Source organism: Dipodomys spectabilis, unplaced genomic scaffold, assembly GCF_019054845.1.
Source record: "Dipodomys spectabilis isolate Male_0828 unplaced genomic scaffold, ASM1905484v1 ptg000213l, whole genome shotgun sequence".
Lineage (NCBI taxonomy): Eukaryota > Metazoa > Chordata > Mammalia > Rodentia > Heteromyidae > Dipodomys > Dipodomys spectabilis.
Window position 1 is genome coordinate 1,244,213 of NW_024870890.1, and position 20,263 is coordinate 1,264,475.

At 43.0% G+C, this 20,263-nt stretch overlaps 1 protein-coding gene across 2 annotated transcripts in view; it reads right to left on the reverse strand.

The window, feature by feature from the left end:
* Positions 1–20,263, reverse strand: part of Khdrbs2 (KH RNA binding domain containing, signal transduction associated 2) — a 281,691-nt gene that overhangs the window by 49,727 nt on the left and 211,701 nt on the right. For both annotated transcript variants that reach the window (XR_006150186.1, XM_042696953.1), the window contains exon 7: positions 10,491–10,558. Coding sequence is in view for 1 of the 2 variants with exons in the window: in XM_042696953.1 (XP_042552887.1) it covers positions 10,491–10,558 (68 nt within the window). In the remaining variant the exon portion in view is untranslated. The remainder of the gene's footprint in view (positions 1–10,490; positions 10,559–20,263) is intronic.

Below are 20,263 nucleotides of genomic sequence, written 5' to 3' on the forward strand. Positions count from 1 at the left end.
TTTTGGGCAAATCATTAAATCTCCTCAACTTCCAGTGTCCTCATCCTTAATGTAGATAATTATTTCATCTACTTGAACTGTTAAGGACATAATTTGTGATATATCCAGGATTCCTATCAGGTAACTTAATAACTATTACTAGGCGATTCTCCAGTGAAGGCATATGCACAAGGTCCTTTGCTTTCATATTTGTAAGGGTTGCAAAACTGAGAAAGATCTCATCTTGACATATTCTGAGTAGCTGAATAACTGTACGTGTCTAAAGTTTCTGCTGAGGGTATTAGTGTTCACAGGATGAAGCAAGGGACGCAGCATGTTTTACTGCTCACAGGCTGAGGATCGAGGAAGAGGGTCTACCTGAGACCTCCCATGCAGGGTTAGGCAAGCGCCCCCAGTATGCGTGGTCGGCAGGCACGCCTTTGTTTCCTGGATGTAACACTTATTTCTTCAAAAACTCCCTTTATGAAGGTACTCTTTTGTCATTTATTTTCAATTTAGCTTGTATCTTTGCCAATTTTGACCCTTATTATGTAAAAGAAGGGTGAGTAGTTTTATAATAAAAACATTAATCTTCTGTTTCGTGGTCTGAAATTATCACTGGAATGTAGCAATTATTTTCTAAAAATCAGACTTTCCACGGACTGGTTAGTTAGACTCAATGACATACGATGTGACTCGATGAACTGTTAGCTGACTTTGGTGCAAATACATGGAAACTACTGAACCCTAGTTTGAAACGGACACAATTCTAACCTTGTTCACAGATTTCTAGGTTAAGTAATAACTCAGGAGTTGCAGTGGGATTTCCGTGCTGTGAAAATCAGCATAATTTCTGACTATTTCAGTATTTTAATGTAGGAGACTTGGAGACTGAATTCAGTGATGCAAGTTATTCTGTGGGTATGTGCTAATAATGGTTTACAATCTTCCTATTCAGATCACAAACGGAGTCTTATCTGTGTTGCATAGTGTTCTAAAACCATCTGTTACTTAAGCATTATTTTTACACTCCAGACTCTGGAAATTTAAATAAATATAAAAGAGTCTGGGAAAAGAATATGTGCATTGGTAACAATGATTCTGTTTTGATACAACTTGCCTGTGTGTGAGGAAATGAGGCCACATTCACCTAGAAATTCTGTGACTGAAACCAGATAAAACCTGAAGTCCATGAATAGAAGCACAGCGAAGCCTGCTGAGAGGCCACCATGGAGGCCAGGCAGAGCCTGGCTGCACTGCCTGGCTGCGGGCTTTGACCTGGGCTGTGTTTGCCAGTCACTCTTTTCTCTAGATCTCAGATCGGGGAGGGTAATTCTGAACTCAGAGCAAAGGTTCACGTCCCATGGCTGGCGGAGTGAGTCCTTCCATACCCCCAGCTGGCAGTGCTAATCTCTGTATTGGAGGCAAGAATCTTACAGGACCCTGACCACTGCCAGCGTTGACACAGGGCCCGCCCAGCCTCACAGGCAAGGTGTTAGCCCCCTCCTTCCCCGGGTTGTGCTTATGTAGAACGACTCCCCTGCTTCCAGCCCCCGTCTCTTGCTCTGGCTGCGCCGTGGCTCTGTGAACCCCTGGACGTGTTTGGGCATCACACATTACTGCGCCGAAAAGGGGACCCCAGGCCCCGCTTCAGGCTCTGGTCCTACCGTCCACAGCGGAGTGCCAACATTCCACATTTCTCTAAAGTGGCTTTCGTGCATTCGTGCAGGATCACACTTCTTTTTATAAACAAACAACCCAAAGGTACTCTAACTGAATAAGTACAGACCATGTTTTTGTTTTGTATTCAGACATAGATCCAGAACATTGACATTCAGTGAACATTTGTTGACTAAAATACCACACAATTTGTATGTGAATAATTTGGAAGCTGTCTAGCAGGACAGCCAAGAAAGATTCATAGCTATGTTTACGACTCCTATCACAGAATTTTAATTAGCAATCAATGTCAATTTAAAGGTGGACACTAAGCCTTGTCCTTGACAAAGTTTTTCAGAAAATTTCCTTGAACGATACTTGAAAAATAAATGCAAGATTGCTAGAAAGCATGACTAGTTTTAAGAATTATGCTAGTGTTTACTATTAGTATTCAACAATGTAATGTAAAACCAGCAAAAAGACCCCTAAACAAGAAGGGAAACTGTCAGTGGATAGGTGTATACTTCTGTGTGGAGGTGTGTGAAAATCAATTGTACAGACAGGGAATGGCGCTAGAACTGGTCAACAGCAGTTCATTCAGAAAGAACCTGGTTTTCAGTTTAAAGCATGTTCAGTAAAACCCAATCACATCACACAAGCACCTATGGAAACCATGCGGTTGGGATGGGGGGGCTTTAGAGCAAGAAACAGTGTGCCAGTGCTGTCTCTGCAGGCGTCAGCTCTCGGATCACAGGGGTCAACGTTCGGTAGACACCTGGCCCCTGGACCAACCGCTGTCTGTGAGACTGGCCTCCCATCAGTTTGGTGCTGGTACAACTGGGCTGTATGACAAGAAGTCACAGATGTCATCATTCGATGACAGCTACTAATTGGCTCGGAGCTTCTGGTGCGGCTGGAGGGTAGCTGGCCCAGCTGGGTTAAACTGAGGCTTGGGTCACCTTGAGAGCTGGAGCAGAGGGTGAGGAAGAAGAAGCCACTGGGTTGCGGGATGAGAGAGGATCTTCTCCTGTACCCCAGAAAGGCCCAGGGGTGCCCAGATACCTCAAGGCGTGGGTGCAGGTGACATTGCTGTCCAAGAGTAAGGGGCCTGAGGAAAGGGTCAGAGAGCATGCTATGCTCTCCTTTAAGACAGAGGATGGAGAGGGGAATTAAAATAAAACCACACACAGCAAAGCACCGGGTGAGCAACCTCTGTACTAGCATTCATGGAGCGTGGTATCTTTGTGGAAGAAACAGTAAGTTCAATTTATTTGTACGCAACTGTATAAGACAGATTAGAGAGCAATGCATATAAATGGAAGTTGTAGGAAATAGATGTGCCTTTAGTTTAAGAGTTTCCTAACAAGCTTAAGTGCTTCAAAATAGAGCATTGGAAAACCCAGAAATGAACCTACAGACCTATAGCCATCTAATCTTCGATAAGGGAGCTAAAACAATAGAATGGAAGAAAGACAACCTCTTCAGTAAATGGTGCTGGCAAAATTGGTTAACCACATGTAGAAAACTTAAGCTAGATCCTTATATATCACCCTGCACCAGAATCAACTCCAAATGGATCAAAGACCTTGAACTCAAAGCAGACACTCTGAAAACATTACAGGATGGAATAGGAGAAACCCTAGGTCTCCTTGGCTCAGGCCGAAATTTTCTGAATAGAGACCCGGAAACACAACAAATCAAAGAAAGGTTGGACAAATGGGATTGCATAAAGTTGCAGAGCTTCTGCAGGGCAAATGACATAGCTAGCAAGATCAATAGAAAGCCCACAGATTGGGAGAAGATCTTTACTAGTCATACAACGGACAAGGGTCTCATATCTAAAATATACTTGGAACTCAAAAAATTAAACCCCCCAACAACAAATCCTCAAAGAAACAACTGCCCAATAAATAAGTGGGCGAAAGACTTAAAGAGAAACTTCTCTGAAGAAGAAAGAAGGATGGCCAATAGACACATGAAGAAATGTTCAACATCCCTAGCCATAAAAGAAATGCAAATCAAAACAACATTGAGATATCACCTCACTCCAGTTAGAACGGCAAAAATCAAGAACTCTAACAACAACAGATGCTGGAGGGGATGTGGACAGAAAGGAACCTTACTTCATTGTTGGTGGGAATGTAAACTTGTTCAACCACTTTGGAAAGCAGTATGGAGGTTCCTCAAAAGACTTCACATAGAGCTCCACTATGACCCAGCAATCCCACTTTTGGGCATTTACCCTAATGTTTGCAAACAAGACCACACTAAAGCTACCAGCACAACTATGTTTATTGCAGCATTATTTACCATAGCTAAGATATGGAACCAACCCAGATGCCCCTCAGTAGATGAATGGATCAAGAAAATGTGGTATATATACACAATGGAATTCTATGCCTCCATCAGAAAGAATGACATTGCCCCATTTGTTAGGAAATGGAAAAACTTGGAAAAAATTATATTAAGTGAAGTAAGCCAGGCCCAAAGAAACGTAAGTCCCATGGTTTCCCTTATTTGTAATATCTAGTATATGTATGAGTCAAGCGGAAAAGGTCAGATAATGTGATGTCAGGAAAATGAACCCTTAGATGTGTATTTTAATGTTTTTTTTTTCTTTCATGCATGTGTTTCTAACACATTTATAAGATTATCTCTTTGTTGCTTTGTATGTCCCTCCCCCACAGTATAACCCCTGCTTTCACTATATTTGATGTCAGTATAACTTGTGGAGGAGATGGGGAAAAACCAGTTGTTTAAGGATACAGGTGGACCTGTTGCAACAATAAGAAGTACAAGTTGTCATGTCCAAAACAAGCTTTACAACGTTGGTGCGGGGGGGGGGGGGAAGGGGGGGGAAGGAGAAGGATTGGGATTGGGGGGGAGGGGGGAGGCTGGGAAGGGATGTGAAGGGTAAACAAAGGAGGAGGCTGCAATGCTTGGTAAGAAATGTACGCATTATCCTGCCCATGTAACTGTAACTCCTCTGTACAGTATTTTCACAAATAAAATAAAATTAAATAAAAAAAAAAATAGAGCATTGGAGAAGCCCAGTGGGTACATTTGGAGGCTTCGGATTTTCACAAGGCATAAAGCCCTGAGCATGCAAATGCTCAGTTCCTTTATTTGTGACCTGAGAGTGACACTATTCATCTCATGAGGTAATCCCTGCCTTACCTTCCAGATTCCCCTTTTGCTTCTTTCACAGGTCTGTAATGTAATCTTATGAACATTATGGATGACAAGTGCATGATTAATTATGTGGATTTTTTGTTTTTACATTTCAAATTCAAATATGAGTTTCAAATGTAAAAGCTCTAAAATTTTTCTTAAATTGGGGTTATAAAATAATCAGGAGACAAAATTCCAACCTGAGAGGATATAAAGGTGTCTACAGCTATTTATACCCCATTAGTATTATATATTTAAACATATTAAAATTGGTATGTATCTTTTGCACTGATGCGTTATGGAACACATAACCTAAGAACTGTATTTATGTTCTACGATATAAACAATTCTGAAAAGAAAACATTTGGTCCACAGTATTGAAGATGTAGGCCTGCCCCATGTTTGCTAGCCACATGCGTTCTAGAAAACTCCTTTAATTCTATCCTTTCCCTGCCCTTCCCCACCCTTCCTCTTTCCCCTTTCCTTCCCTCAACGTGGCCTTGGTACCATCAGGTTCTCTGATTACTTAAGGCTGCGTAAGCCTTCTCATCTCATAAGCTCTGACTACGCATGGCTCGGTTTGCTTAACAGGTTTTACGACTGAGCCCTGTCAGTGTCCTTGGTGTTCATCCTGAACTAATCTGGCGAGAAGACGCGGATATACTGACCTGCCTGATGTCTATCAAGGGTTAAGAAGGTTTTAGGTAGTCAATGAGACACGTAACTCCTTTAGGGTATTCATTATTAATGTGACTAAGGCAAATAGCTTTTCTGGCTCTTATTAATTATGAAAAGTACTTTCGTAGGGCAGTTTACTTATTATTGAGACTAAGCTTAAGTTTGGCATGGTGGCTCCTGCGTATAATCTCAGCTACATAGGAATATGAGATTGGGGGACCTGTACTTCAAGGCCACCTAGGACAAAGAGTTAGACCCATCTCAACCACTGGCTTGCAGTTAACACACGCCTTTTGTAATGACACACGCTGTTTCAACATCTCTCTGAGGAGTGTCAACAGGAAACATGCGGATCAAACTAACCCAGGCATAAATGTGAGAGGTATTAAAAATAACTGGCGTGAAAATGTCTGGGGGCACCAATCTAGCAACTGTAAGACCTTGAGTTCACACCCCAGTGCTACCAAGTAAATAAACAGAGAAGAAACGAAGACTCAACAATGATAATGAGTATGCAATAAATAGTGTGTCAAACACTTGATATCCTTTAAAAATGTAATAGCAGTAATCCTACGTACACGATACTAATATATCATATGAAGATTAAAATTAAAACGTGTAAATTAAGAGGCATCTTCTCATTATGTTGAGGAAAAATCAGAAAATATGGAATCTCCTGTTCATGCACCCACAAGTGGATGTCCTGAGAACAGCACTGATTGGTGTATCAACTGCTCAAACACCTGGAATCCAATAACTGCGAATTCAATCTCACCCCTGACTAGCGTTGAGACAGGAGAGAACCAATTACAAGATGCTGAGCTCATGCATACGGAATGCTTCTGTGAGGGCAGCACATGCTTCACACACTTGCTAACATTTTATTCAATTGTTTGGGAGTGTTATGTTTTATACTTAAGTTTTCCTTAGAAGAATTTCTCTTGACATGGCATCATTTACAAGTACTTACAATAAACCTATAGCCTAAACACAATGGCTAATGAATGTCAATGTTTTCTTGTGAAGAGCATTCAGAGGACTCACACATTCTTACAATGTTGAATGTGTACTCTCTGTTACGTTCAGGTAGACAGCAGAAATGGGTTAAATTGGTTAACTGATTCAGAATTTACTTTCAAAGTTGTGGATTTAGCAGATGTGGGCTTGACTCTAATACTGATTATGTGAATGGACTCATGCATCCTGCAAGGAAATGCAGTTTCTCAAGTTTTTGTAAGTATATACATCTTCTCAGAAATTAAACAATTTTTAAGCATCAACAGCAATCTCATGGCGTTGCTTATGTATGCACGCACTTGGCATGAATGCGCAGTTACCAAGTGTGGGACTGCGGTGGGAATGCTGGATGTGACAGGCCTCCTACAACCTCTCACTCTCCTTCTTCCCCTCAGCCTGCTCTTAGAGCAGGACTAAATGACTAGGGACATCTCTTGTCATCTGTCCCCGAATGGCCAGCCAAGGGGGCAATGGTGGAGGGGCGGGGGTTAGCTGGAGTGCTAATCCCCTGGTGGCATTTCTGTGTGATGACCATATGACCATTTGGGGCTGAGACGGCAGGTGGCCTCTTTTATATCTCTCTGCCTCACCCGAGGTATGCTAACCCCAAGGGACTGAACTGAATGCTATAATGGTATAGTATTCTTCCACTGAGAATAATACCTGCACAAAACACTCCTCAAATTAGTCTAATTGAAAAGTCTTATTCCCCCCCACTGGGTAAACTAAAAACATTAAAACGAGTCTTCAGTTTAGGAAACTTCTTCAATAAGTGTGTCATACTGCAGAGGGAGATCTACCTGCTCCTTCTAGGATGTATGAGTTCCCCCTGCAGAGGGAGATCTACCTGCTCCTTCTACTTGCTCCCTGGCAAGTGCTTTGGGCTTTCTCTGTTACTCCCACCTACAGTTCAATATTTGCTCTGAAAAACTATGAATTCTGAACAAAATTAAATTACTGTTAGAATCAGAGACACAGAACTGATCTTTTGACTTTCATTTGCAATGAAAGTATCTTGTATCTAAGTACATAAAGGTACTTTTTTTCCACTTGTGATTTGATTTGGTATTGATTCTTGTTTCAAATTTTGGCACCGGGAAATGGCCAAATCCTTTGAAATTGCATGCTTTCAGAAGCTTGATCTCTGCAAATGTTAATGTCCTCAAGGAGCACATGAAAAATGGGATATGAGAACATGAGCAGAATTTGCCTGGTCCAATTAAAGGTGTGAACTGCAGGATGTAGCTTGTCTTAAGCCAAAGTGTCAAATAAGCAAGTTGTCCTGGAAACTACAGCAGCAGTCCTGTGATTTGAGGGTTGCAAAATAACCTGTCAGTCTAGTTCTTTACTTTTTTCCTTCCAGGAGCAAAGGGCAATGGTACAGAGCAAGAGAAAACTATGTTTATCAACCCCTCATACCACAAGGCACCAATGCCATTCAGTGAGGCTGCCTCCCAAGTAATCTCAGTACAGTACCTGCTCTGATCCATTTGAAATTCTCCACAACTAATGACGTCTTGCACACATGGGGGGCTAATTAAAGCTGTTACAGCTTCTGACCTCATAATGAACCTGGGAAGGGCTGTGACCTTCCATTGACTCCATGAAGGGAGCCATAATTACTCCACCGATTCTGCAGTAACCTGTACTAACCAGTCATTTAATGAATAACTTCCCTGAAAATTTTTACCTTTTATCTCATTTCTCCTAAGTCACAAAAATTGTATCATTTGAACTTCAGACTTCTGAATTATCATATCTTATTATTTTGGCTGTAAGAAGTAAATAACATTTATACTGTGCCAAGATAATATTCAAATTTTTGTAAATGCTGGAGATGTATTATGCTCACTCTTTCATTGTTTTGGAAAACATTTCTTTCCCTTAACTCAAATGCTACAAAGTCTACAATAATCATCATTCCCCACCCCGCCCCCCAATAAAACAGACCAGGACTAATTCTTATAAAAAGTGATCTTCCTCTCACCCCAAATTCCTAATACTTGATGACACTTGAATTATTGGATTATACTTAAATTGTTTAACAGTTTACAAACCCTCACACAAATTAGCAACATCAAATATTAAGTTGTCATTGCATGGTGACTACATGCTCTGGCATGCCCCACCACTTAACAAACATTTACTTAAACAGATTTTCTGTGGTGCTGAGGGTGAAGGCCAGGGCCCCTCACATGCTAGGCAAGCCCTCTGTCCCTGAGCTGTATCCCAAACTGAACTGTGAATCTGCCTTCTGGTCCAGTTGGAAAAGTGGAAACAACATGAAGGAAAACATTTAATATGCTGCTGCCGATTTCCTAGTGGCCATAATTTCTATTGCTGCCTTTCTTGCTGAGATTTTGGAACAATATTCCATTCATTAATGCATTTTTTATTTTTGTGCTGGTCTTGGGCTTAAACTCAGGGCCAGAGCACTGTCCCTGAGCTTTTGTGCTCAAGGCTGGTGCTCTAGTACTGGAGCCACGGCGCCACTTCTGGTGCTTAACTGGAGGTAAGTGTCTCACGGACTTTCCTGCCTAGGCTGGCTCTGAACAACGATCCTCAGATCTCAGCTCCTGAGTAGCTAGGGTGACAGGTGTGAGCCACCGGCAACTGGCTCACTTATTCAATTAACTTATTGAACAAATCTTTATTGGCAATGTCTTGTATGGCAGATACTATGTCAGTATCGAGGGCATGATTTTGCACAAAACAAACATTTTATAATTGTAATTTGGTGCATTAGTATAATTTCATGACCTGCTTTCTGTCACTTTTGCCTTAACATTCAGCTCTGAGAAAAACACTGATCAGGAAATATAATGCACATAATTATGAATTTGCTGCTTAATCCTCTCTGAGTAATGAGATTTTGAGTCTGCATACTTCTGAACATTTTTTACATCCATTTACCACATGGCCTGTGAAAGAACCAACGTTGTTTCTACCATAGGGTAGGAGAAGACACCAGGACAGGATCTGAGCAAACAGCAGTGTGACAAGGAACACACAAGCTTTCCCAAAGCCAGCAGAGAAGGATGGTCTGTAGAAACAAGTGTCAAGGAAAGAGCCATGGGAAGAACTAGCTTTTGATCCAGGAATGGGAGGATGAGAAGAATTTAGCCATAGAAAATTTAGCAGAAAAGAAAGGGACCAGAGAAGAAAGAAGTGTAAAGAAAATATCTTTGTATATAAAGTATATTCATTTAAAAAAGGCACAAATGCCAGGAGCCTGTGGCTCATGCCTGTAGCCCTCGCTACGTGGAATCTGAGTCTTATGTGGCTTCCAGAGCCTCTGGGAGAAGGCAGCAACAAAGGCATGCCACGTCTTAAGCCTGGCAGAAGTCACACTGGAGCTGGCTCGGGTAAATCTTGTATGTAAATAACACTAAATGGATCTGACTGTTATGAAATCATGAATTTGGGGTCAAGCTAAAGAGAGATTATTAACAGTCATAAAGGTAGATTAAAAAAAGGAGGAATTTTTTATTTCATAAGCTATTCAAAGACGTTTTCTGTTGTCAGGAGCCAGTAATATTTACTTAATATTTGATTTTATAAATGAAAATTACATTTTAGGAAAGTAAATCCCATTGGACGAGTGTCTCTTTTATTGTTCACTAACATAATTCCTACAAAATAGTAATACTGGCCAACGTAAGCCTGTTCTTTCAGTGAGCTGTACTGGCCAACGTGAGCCTGTTCTTTCAGTGAGCTGTACTGGCCAACGTGAGCCTGTTCTGTTCAGTGAGCTGTACTGGCCAACGTGAGCCTGTTCTGTTCAGTGAGCTGTACTGGCGAGGCACTCACCAGTCTCAGGTCAGACTCTGCCGTCCTTGTGTGCAGGGGCACTGCTATTCTTTTATCTCCTGCTGTCCCGTGAGCAACTCAGGAATTCAGGAGACCTGGAGGAGGTCAGCTGCTGGGACTGACAGGCTCCCGGAGGAGGTCAGCTGCTGGGACTGACAGGCTCCTGTGGCTCTTACCTTTGCGTAGGGGTGGCGTAGCTGCTGTCATAGGCCTCATAGTCACCCACACAGCCATCGTCGTAGGCCTGAAACACAGGGTGGCAGAAACGCGTGTCAGCAATCACTTTGGTTGACTGTGATCTACCTACGGCAAATCAGGTTTTCGTTTCTTTTTTCTCTTTGGCCGTACTGGGGTTCAGACTCATGACTGCATTCTAGCTAGGCCAGTGATTTATGACTTTGGTTAGAGTGTGGCTTTGGGCTGGTTCTCAGGCATGGCTACCGATCATACGCCCTGAATTACTAGACTTACATTGCTCACACCACACTGAATATTACATGAGTCAAGAGTGAATATTAAACTGAACATATCAAAAAACTATAGACCTATTGTGAGATTTATGTAGAATCCTGAGTGAAACTAAAACCATAATTTACGGATTTTAAAATAGCTTTTCCTTTGAAAATCTTGTATATTACTAATGCTGCGTGATAAATCCGAGTATCTAACTAAACTTCTCTAACATAGTAAATGCAGATTTGCCATTGGCAATAATCCTTCTAGACACCAGCCACCCATGAACCATGCAGCTCTCCTTTCCTTCATGACCACTGTCGCTAAGCTCGGTGCATCCATCTCCATTACCTGCCCTTCCCCTCTCCGCTCTTCCTGCCCTGGAGTGTATCTCCATTCCTCCTCTTGTCCAAACCTTTGTTCACTCATTGTGACTTAAGAATTCCTGCAAAATCCACTCTAGGGTTTTATCATAGTTTTGCCATGACAGTGTACCAGGGAGTCACAACACAGAAAACTGCCTGGGTAAGAAGATGCTCACGTTATTGATGAATATGTTTGAATCTGACATAAAGCTATTTGACGTTCTCTTTTATGTTGGCAAGTAAAATGAAACTGAAATCTCAAATATGTCAGAACTTGTTGGTGGTATGAGCAAGTTTATTCTTGATTAAGTAACAGTTGTCATATAACTTTCCTCAATTTTGTATTCTACTTAATTTAAAGGTTATAAACAAAATACACTTCTTAGATAACTCTGAATGAAGAACATTTTCTCCCTAGTTTTGTTAATTCTGGATAATAAATGGAAGAGCAAAGCCTGGCTTTTAGCCCTTTCCATCTGAGGTGTGAATATTCCTGTCATGGCTGACTTCAAACGGTCACCATCCTGCCACGGAAAACAGATTTGGAAAGAGATGAATGGTAGTGCAACCCACTAAATTATTTCCAGTGTGCTGACACAGGGTTTAGTACTGATTTTTAGAGGCAAAGGTGATTAAAGGTATCTGTAACTCAGAAAAGGGAGGAAGAACACAGGGAGGGGTTGGCAAGAAGCGCCACGTACAGTGACGGAGGAGAACTTCGGGCCTGCCGAGGTGCGTGCAGACAGTGCCAGCAAGCTGCAGGCTGTCCTCAAAAAGCTCTAAACCTAAGTTTACCACAATGTGCGTCAACAGATTTGCTCATTACCTCATTCATGTAACTGTAACCCCTCGCATAGCATCTTTACAGTAATACAAAATTACCACAAAGAACGGGTGTTTGAGAAAACAAACATATTTACACAGATCTAAACATCATCCAATGTATGCATGTATCAGAATGTCACGTGGTCCTAGGGGTTGAGTTTAGCATTTGTCCTGCAGGTCTAAGGCTGTGGGCTCCAGCCCCTGCTCCCAAAGCATCACAGGGCACTTCACAAAAATGCGCAGCTTTTATTTCAATTACAAAATGTATTAGGAAAGACAATGAAATCCTGACACAAAAGAGTTCAGAATAGCTCACATATTTTAGAAAATAAATTTCCCTAAAATATTTTATTGTGTCACTGAGAGTTTGCTTAATGGGGTGTGTGTATACTGAATTTACCATCTAAAAGGTTAAGGAAATTTCAAGGTTTCAATGTTCTTTTTTGTCGGTCGTGGGGCTTGAACTCTGGGCCTGGGCACTGTCTCTGCGCTCTTCAGCTCAAGGCGAGTGCTCTACCACTTGAGCCACAGTGCCACTTCCAGTTTTCTGAGTGGTTTATTGGAGACAAGAGTCTCAAGGACTTTCCTGCCTGGGCTGGCTTTGAACCATGATCCTCAGATCTCAGCCTCCTCAGTCGCTAGGGTTACAGGTGTGAGCCACCGTGCTGGGCTGGCTTCAGTATTTTTAAAATATCTTATTGGCTACCTTGGTTGTGTAAGAAGGGATCCGCAAGGACATTTTCATACACACACAACGCACCATTCCCACGCCGGCCACCACCCTCCCCACGCTCTGCTCCCTCCATTCCCACGCCGGCCACCACCCTCCCCACGCTCTGCTCCCTCCATTCCCACGCCGGCCACCACCCTCCCTCACGCTCTGCTCCCTCCATTCCCACGCCGGCCACCACCCTCCCTCACGCTCTGCTCCCTCCTTTCCCACGCCGGCCACCACCCTCCCCACGCTCTGCTCCCTCCATTCCCACGCCGGCCACCACCCTCCCCACGCTCTGCTCCCTCCTTTTCCAAGCCATTTCCACAGCGTTCACTTTCACTGTGTGTGGGCTCTGCTTCCTGTCCTCAACGGATTGTGCTGGTCATTACTGCTTTTTCAGCCACAGTAAGATATTAAGTGTACCCAGGGGCTTCACCGTGATATTCCACACGTGCACAAATTACACTGCAATAAGAGTCTCTCTATAGTTCTGTCTTTACCTGTCCACTGTCCCTTATTGTTTCAAATTTTAAAGGCCAGATGGTCAAATATTAGCAAACTCTTAGAGTTCAAACTATTACTAATATAAAAAAATATAAACTCTTTTTCCAAAAAGGAAATTAAAATGATCCTAGCTGTCAGCGAGTCACTATGGTTTCCAGAAAAAAAATGTTTGAAGTGTGAATGGAATGAAATGCCCGTGTGGCTGCTCTACACCCACGCTTTCACTGAGGACTTTAAAATCAAACCACCCTTAGGGACAGATTGAGGACTTGGTATTATCCTATTTTGGGTTTTATTTTTTTTGTAAAAGGTCAGTGGGTATTAAAAGACAAGTAAATAAAGGAAATAAGGTTCAATATTCTAATGCAATCAGGAGTAGAAGGGAAAAAAGCCAAGAACAATAAAAAACCATAAATCATTGTCTAGAAAAATTTAATTGTAATGGTCAGATTCATACATTTTTCATCAAATACTGCAGGGCTGGGCATGGAGGCAAATTGCAAATACTGACCTTCAATAGTACCAAGCGTAACATAGATCAGCTGGAACTTGACATCTGATCCTTTATGAAGTGTGGTTAATGCTCATATACATGTTCCTTTCCCAGCCTAACGGCTTTCAATAGAAAATATGTAGAATGTCCACTTTGTGTATGATCTCTTGTAACCATCAAAGGATTCATAGTAATAGTTCAGTTTGAAAAATATATAATAAAAAAACTACCAACAGAAAAACTAAAGCTGAGTGCCAGCAACTCACACTTGCAATCCCAGCTACTAAGATTAGGACCAAAAAGCTGGACATAGCCTTGAGTGAACATGCTAAGGGAAAGCACCCAGGCCCTGAGTTCAAGCCCAAGGAAACACACACACACACACACACACACACACACACTTCATCAGGATGTAAGCAATTCTTGACGAGTATGCTCTTGCAGTAGCCTCTTCCTTGTTCCTTTCCTTGTAAGCTTTATGTGACACTCTCCCTATGCTTTCACCAGAATTCTAACCTTGGGTGGCGCATAGATGACTTTCTTCAGCGGAGACAAGGTTGTCAGGGTGTCTTCCATCTTCTTTTCACACTGGAAGAACGGTTGCCTTTTAGCAATTAATAAACACATGGTGATGGACATTCCACCCAGCTCTTCCCACCATAGTGCGGCTCACTGCCTGGGCCTAGCTCTGCTCACCATGGTGGGACTCAGCTCGCCATATGGGCCTAGCTCTGCTCAGCATGGAGGGACTCAGCTTGCCACCTGGGCCTAGCTCTCAGAAAGTGGCATCAGGTAAGCTGTAAGTAGGTCCCTGGGTACAGAAGGCACTCCATCCTCGCTCCGTGTCTGTGTAACAGGGAGTTCTGTCATCACTTTGTGTCTATAGAACAATTTTCCCCTCTGGATGCATATATTCAGCAAGATGGCTGAAAGCTGTATGTTTGAAATACCTTCCTTAAAACTCAGTGCTAGCAAATTAATCTTTGGGGAGGCTGATTCTAACTTTTCAGCCAAACAGATAAAGAGGAACTTGTATAGGTTGTATATACTTAAATATGAAATTAACTGTACAGCAATCAAGTGAGCACAAATGCAAAGGCCATACACATGCTCATGTTCGGTGTCTTCACACGTTTTAGGGATTGAAAAATGGGCACTACATTTATGAGACCATAGCCTGGCTCATGGTTATAGTTCTGTGACAGCTGTCAAGATGGCCGCGAGACCTGGGGTTTAGTGACTCCTACGTGAGCAGGTGGCACAGACCTCGGAAAGCTTACGGGCCCTGACAGGCTCTGCCACCCCAGGAATGAGCACAGCCAGGGAAATCCAGAAGCTCTTGGCAGCAATCTGCAAAACTAAGCGAGGACCAGGTTATTAGATCGTCTCCTTGCTTGTTCGGTATCTGGAGGTTTTGTCAGCAGGTGATGATGAATACTCTGTTCTCCTTGGAGTTCTGCACGCTCACCTCTGGGCTTCCATCCCATTGCGCTGAGGGAGATGCCAGCCGGCCGGCGCCCTTTCCCACAGCCGGCTGCGTGCGGGCGGTCCAAGGCCTGCGTGCGTGCGGTCCCAGGCCTGCTCTCCCCAGCCAGGGAGGCCTTCATCACGCTCTTCAGTATTGTGAAGAGCACACAGTACTGTGAGGTTTTTGTAAGCCACAATACTGTCAAATCTGCTTCCATTTAGTGAGAAGAACTAAAACATAACTTCCAAAGGTGTACAAGTCTCAAACTCCCCTAATTATTTTTGGTGAAGAAAATACTTCATGGGATGTAGGTTTCAAAGTAGGTGATTCTTAATCATGAGCAGTTGTATTAATTTTCTGTTAAGATGGAAATGACATAATAAAAAAGGACATCATAAGCTCTATATTAATAAACATAATAAAACCTGGTGCTTGGTGGTGACAGAAGAAAGTGTCGTTAATTACAGAGTGCTTCTAGGCTATAATGAGTTAGATCTCTGGGAGCACGTCAGTCTTTTTTTTTCCTAGAATGCCATGAGAGGTTATTAACTTCATAATTTATGGAAAAGACTCAGTTATCACAAGGGTCTCCATTCCCATTTCTATCAATGTCTTTCAGCCACCAGACAACAGTATGCTCAGCCCAGCTGAGGACAGAGCTGCACCTGGTGGTCTGTGGTTTGGACTGGAGCCGTGCTCTGCTGTGTGACCAGCACTGTACTGAGGTAGTTGTGCTAATGGCTGTGCACCTCTCCTCCTAGGCAGCTGCTGCTCAGAGCAGAGCCGCACGGGACGACGCGAGTCCACTGCCTAAGTCCACAAGGCCTTCTGCCCCGCTCAGCTGAAAAGAGGCGAATAAAAGTCAGGGCTCAGAATAGCATCACGTTTTAGAAGAAAACTCATGTTTTCCACTGTAAGACCCAAAGGTAAAACATGAATACAAGTGTTATATGTTTGCCAGTCATCTTAGGGATCCAGTGGGCTGGCCGCCCAGACATGAGAGGGGTTTGTTTTTCCCCTAAAGAGCTCCTCTACTTCCAAGTAACTGCAAGGCCTCCAGGATGCTGCTGACTGACCTCTATCACTACTTTAGGGAACAGTAAATAAAAGCATAAAATGCTGACATCATCAGAGCAGATCTGGTTCAAATGACTGAAGTCAACCTGTGTAGCCAAGGGTATATTAGAGGAAAAACCAAACCCAAAACACGCTGCAGCACAAAAACACCACTGAATACCACGGCCGTGTTCCTGACCACGGCTGCTCTGCTGTGAGGTGAGTCCTCCCCACCGTGCTCCTGACCACGTCTGATCTGCTGTGAGGTGAGTCCTCCCCACCGTGCTCCTGACCACGTCTGATCTGCTGTGAGTCCTCCCCACCGTGCTCCTGACCACGGCTGATCTGCTGTGAGGTGAGTCCTCCCCACCGTGCTCCTGACCACGTCTGATCTGCTGTGAGGTGAGTCCTCCCCACCGTGCTCCTGACCACGTCTGATCTGCTGTGAGGTGAGTCCTCCCCACCGTGCTCCTGACCATGTCTGATCTGCTGTGAGTCCTCCCCACCGTGCTCCTGACCACGTCTGATCTGCTGTGAGGTGAGTCCTCCCCACCGTGCTCCTGACCACGGCTGATCTGATGTGAGTCCTCCCCACCGTGCTCCTGACCACGTCTGATCTGCTGTGAGGTGAGTCCTCCCCACCGTGCTCCTGACCACGTCTGATCTGCTGTGAGGTGAGTCCTCCCCACCGTGCTCCTGACCACATCTGATCTGATGTGAGGTGAGTCCTCCCCACCGTGCTCCTGACCACGTCTGATCTGATGTGAGGTGAGTCCTCCCCACCGTGCTCCTGACCACGTCTGATCTGATGTGAGGTGAGTCCTCCCCAGCGTGCTCCTGACCACGGCTGCTCTGCTGTGAGGTGAGTCCTCCCCACCGTGCTCCTGACCACGTCTGATCTGCTGTGAGTCCTCCCCACCATGCTCCTGACCACGTCTGATCTGCTGAGTCCTCCCCACCGTGCTCCTGACCACGGCTGATCTGCTGTGAGGTGAGTCCTCCCCACCGTGCTCCTGACCACGGCTGCTCTGATGTGAGGTGAGTCCTCCCCACCGTGCTCCTGACCACGTCTGATCTGCTGTGAGTCCTCCCCACCGTGCTCCTGACCACGTCTGATCTGATCTGATGTGAGTCCTCCCCACCGTGCTCCTGACCACGGCTGCTCTGATGTGAGGAGATGGGTCCCCAGTGCTGCTCTGATTCGCATTTTCTTTATGGCCAGGGATATTGAGTACTTCTCATAGTATTTATTGGTCATACAGGCTGCTTCTTTTGAGTGGTGTTTGCTAAGCTCCTTTGCTCGTTTGTTCATTGAGGTATTGATTCTTTGGAGTTTATTTTTAGTTTTTGGCTCCTTGAATAGAGTAGTTATTAGACTTTTTGTCAGATGTATAGCTGGCAAAGATCTGTGTAGTCTGAAGGAAGTGTAAATTAGTGCAATTGCTGCAGAAATCAGTATGGAAATTCTTCAAAAACTGAACACAGAGCCACCCTTGGACTAGTGATAGCACTCTTGGGCATTTATCCAAAGATTCCATGACAAGATACAACAAAGTCATTAGCACACCAAGCTCCTCTGCATCACTGCTCCTGAGGGGCAGTTACAAAAAGAGCCCACAGGCTCTACCGCAGATGAATGGATTGAAAAACAAATCATACTGAGGGAAGTAAACAAGGCCCAGGACAACAAAGGGTACCTGTGTGTGTGTTCTCATATGTGGATCTCAGACCCAAAATACATTTCATGTAAACATGGACATATACAGGTTTATCTACACAGTTCACCGACTAAAGTGTAGATGTACAGTAGTAAAACTCCATGGAGCAAACACTGAACAACTCACAGCCTAATACAGTGAATATCAGGAAGCCGAGACATAGTTTGAATTGAGGGTGGCAAGAAGGAGGAGAGTGGATGGAACACAAATTCAGTTATAATACGTAGTGGGCATCAATGAAGGAAGTGGGGAATGTGACAGGGATCTGGGTAAGGAGAAAGGGGATGAAGGGATAATGGAAGACGCAATTCTGTTTAAGAAGCACTAGACACATACATGGACATGTTAAACTACTGTAACACCTTGGTATGTGATTTCTGCTTATTTAAAACAGAAATTAAGAAATCATAGGAATTTACAGAAAAGTGAATAATCTGTAAAAAAAATATGTGGGTGGGTGTAACAAACCTGGACTAACCAGGCAATGGAGGGTGGATGGCATAATGAAAAACCATTTGAAAATGTCTTTAATAACTGAGAGACAGAGTATTGCATTGCTACTGAGCCACTGCTTATTGCCAATATTCAAACTGTCTTTCCAGCAGGATTCATGCCAAGAGTTAGGTTTTCAGTGGTACTGAAAGTAAAATTTGTAGCAACTTTGCTTCTGGACTATCTCTGCAGAGGCAGTTTTGGTGGACTTGTCACCACACTGGAATAGCCATCTCTGCCGTCTTTTAGGTACAATGTTCCTGAGAAACTGTTTCAAAGCTTTCAGGCATGGCCAGTAAAGGGTTGTGACCTCTCTTTGATTCAAACCAGGAGGTCCTGCCCTCTTGGTTTTACATATCAATGATCTACTGCCATCTCTCCAGAAAGGTGAGTATTTTCTGATCTATTGTTCCACGCATCACATCTAACATGTAGCAAACATTCATTATACATCTATTGAAGGAAAAAGTAGATGAAAACGAAAGAAGACAAAACAACTTGGTCTTTGCTTTCAAATCCTACACCTACATTGCAAAACCATGTCTTCTCAATAATTTTATAAGTATGTGGATTAAATAAGCAAAATTTTTTTTCTGGGTGAAAAGCAATCACATAGCTAAACAGACTGTTCATGAAAAATTCAGTCCCCTTATCTCCTCTAAAGCAATATAACACGAATTATCTAAAACTCATTACATTTTTATTTTAAATAAAACTATAATATGACTAGAAGATTAAGAAGGGTAGCCATTACCTATAAAAGATTGTACTTTATTGTTAAACAAATTGTAAACAACAGTCCCACTGTATTTAGAGGAAAGTACCTTTAATTTTTATGTTTGTTTTTATAATTTATATACTGTTCTGTTTTCTTTAAAAAATATTTTTGCTGTAAAGATACTGTACAGAGGGGTTACAGTTACATGAGTAAGGTAATGAGTGCATTTCCTATCAAGCATTGTTACCCCCTCCTTTGTTTTTCCCCTACCATCCCTTCCTTCCCCACCTCCCCAACTCCTCCCTCCCCCCACCCGAAGTTGTAAAGTTCGTTTTCAACAGTGTCTTGTACATCTCATTGCGACAATGGGTCATCCTGTGTCCTATTTCAATGTTTTGTTATTTCCCTTCCCCTCCCCAAATTAGATGCAGGGCACTGGAATCAAAAAGTGAAAGCAGGGGTTATACCATGGGGGAAGAACATCCAAAATAAACAAAAAAAAAAATCACATAGTACATTATAAGTACATAAAAAACAACAAGAAAGATCAAACCTCTTGTGTCCCTATCTTGGGGTTCATTTCGTTTAGCATCATCTTATATGGTCATATGTACATGGCTTTTGATCTTTTCTGCTTGTCCTAGATGTATACTAGTTATTGCAAATAAGGGAAACCATGGGTCCTATGTTCCTTTGGGCCTGGCTTACTTCACTTAATATAATTTTTTCCAAGTCTTTCCATTTCCTAACAAATGGGGCAATGCCATTCTTTCTGATGGAAGCATAGAATTCCATTGTGTGTGTGTGTGTGTGTGTGTATACATACATATATTCATATATACATATACATATATATCACATTTTCTTGATCCATTCATCTACTACTGAGGGCCATCTGGGTTGGTTCCATATATTATCTATGGTGAATAATTCTGTGACAAACATGGTCGTGCTGGTGGCTTTAGTGTGGTCTTGTTTGTGATCATTTGGGTAAATGCCTAAAAGTGGGATTGCTGGGTAATAGGGGAGCTCTATGTGGAGTCTTTTGAGGAACCTCCATACTGCTTTCCAAAGTGGTTGAACAAGTTTACATTCCTACCAACAATACTGTAAGGTTCCCTTCTGTCCACATCCCTTCCAGC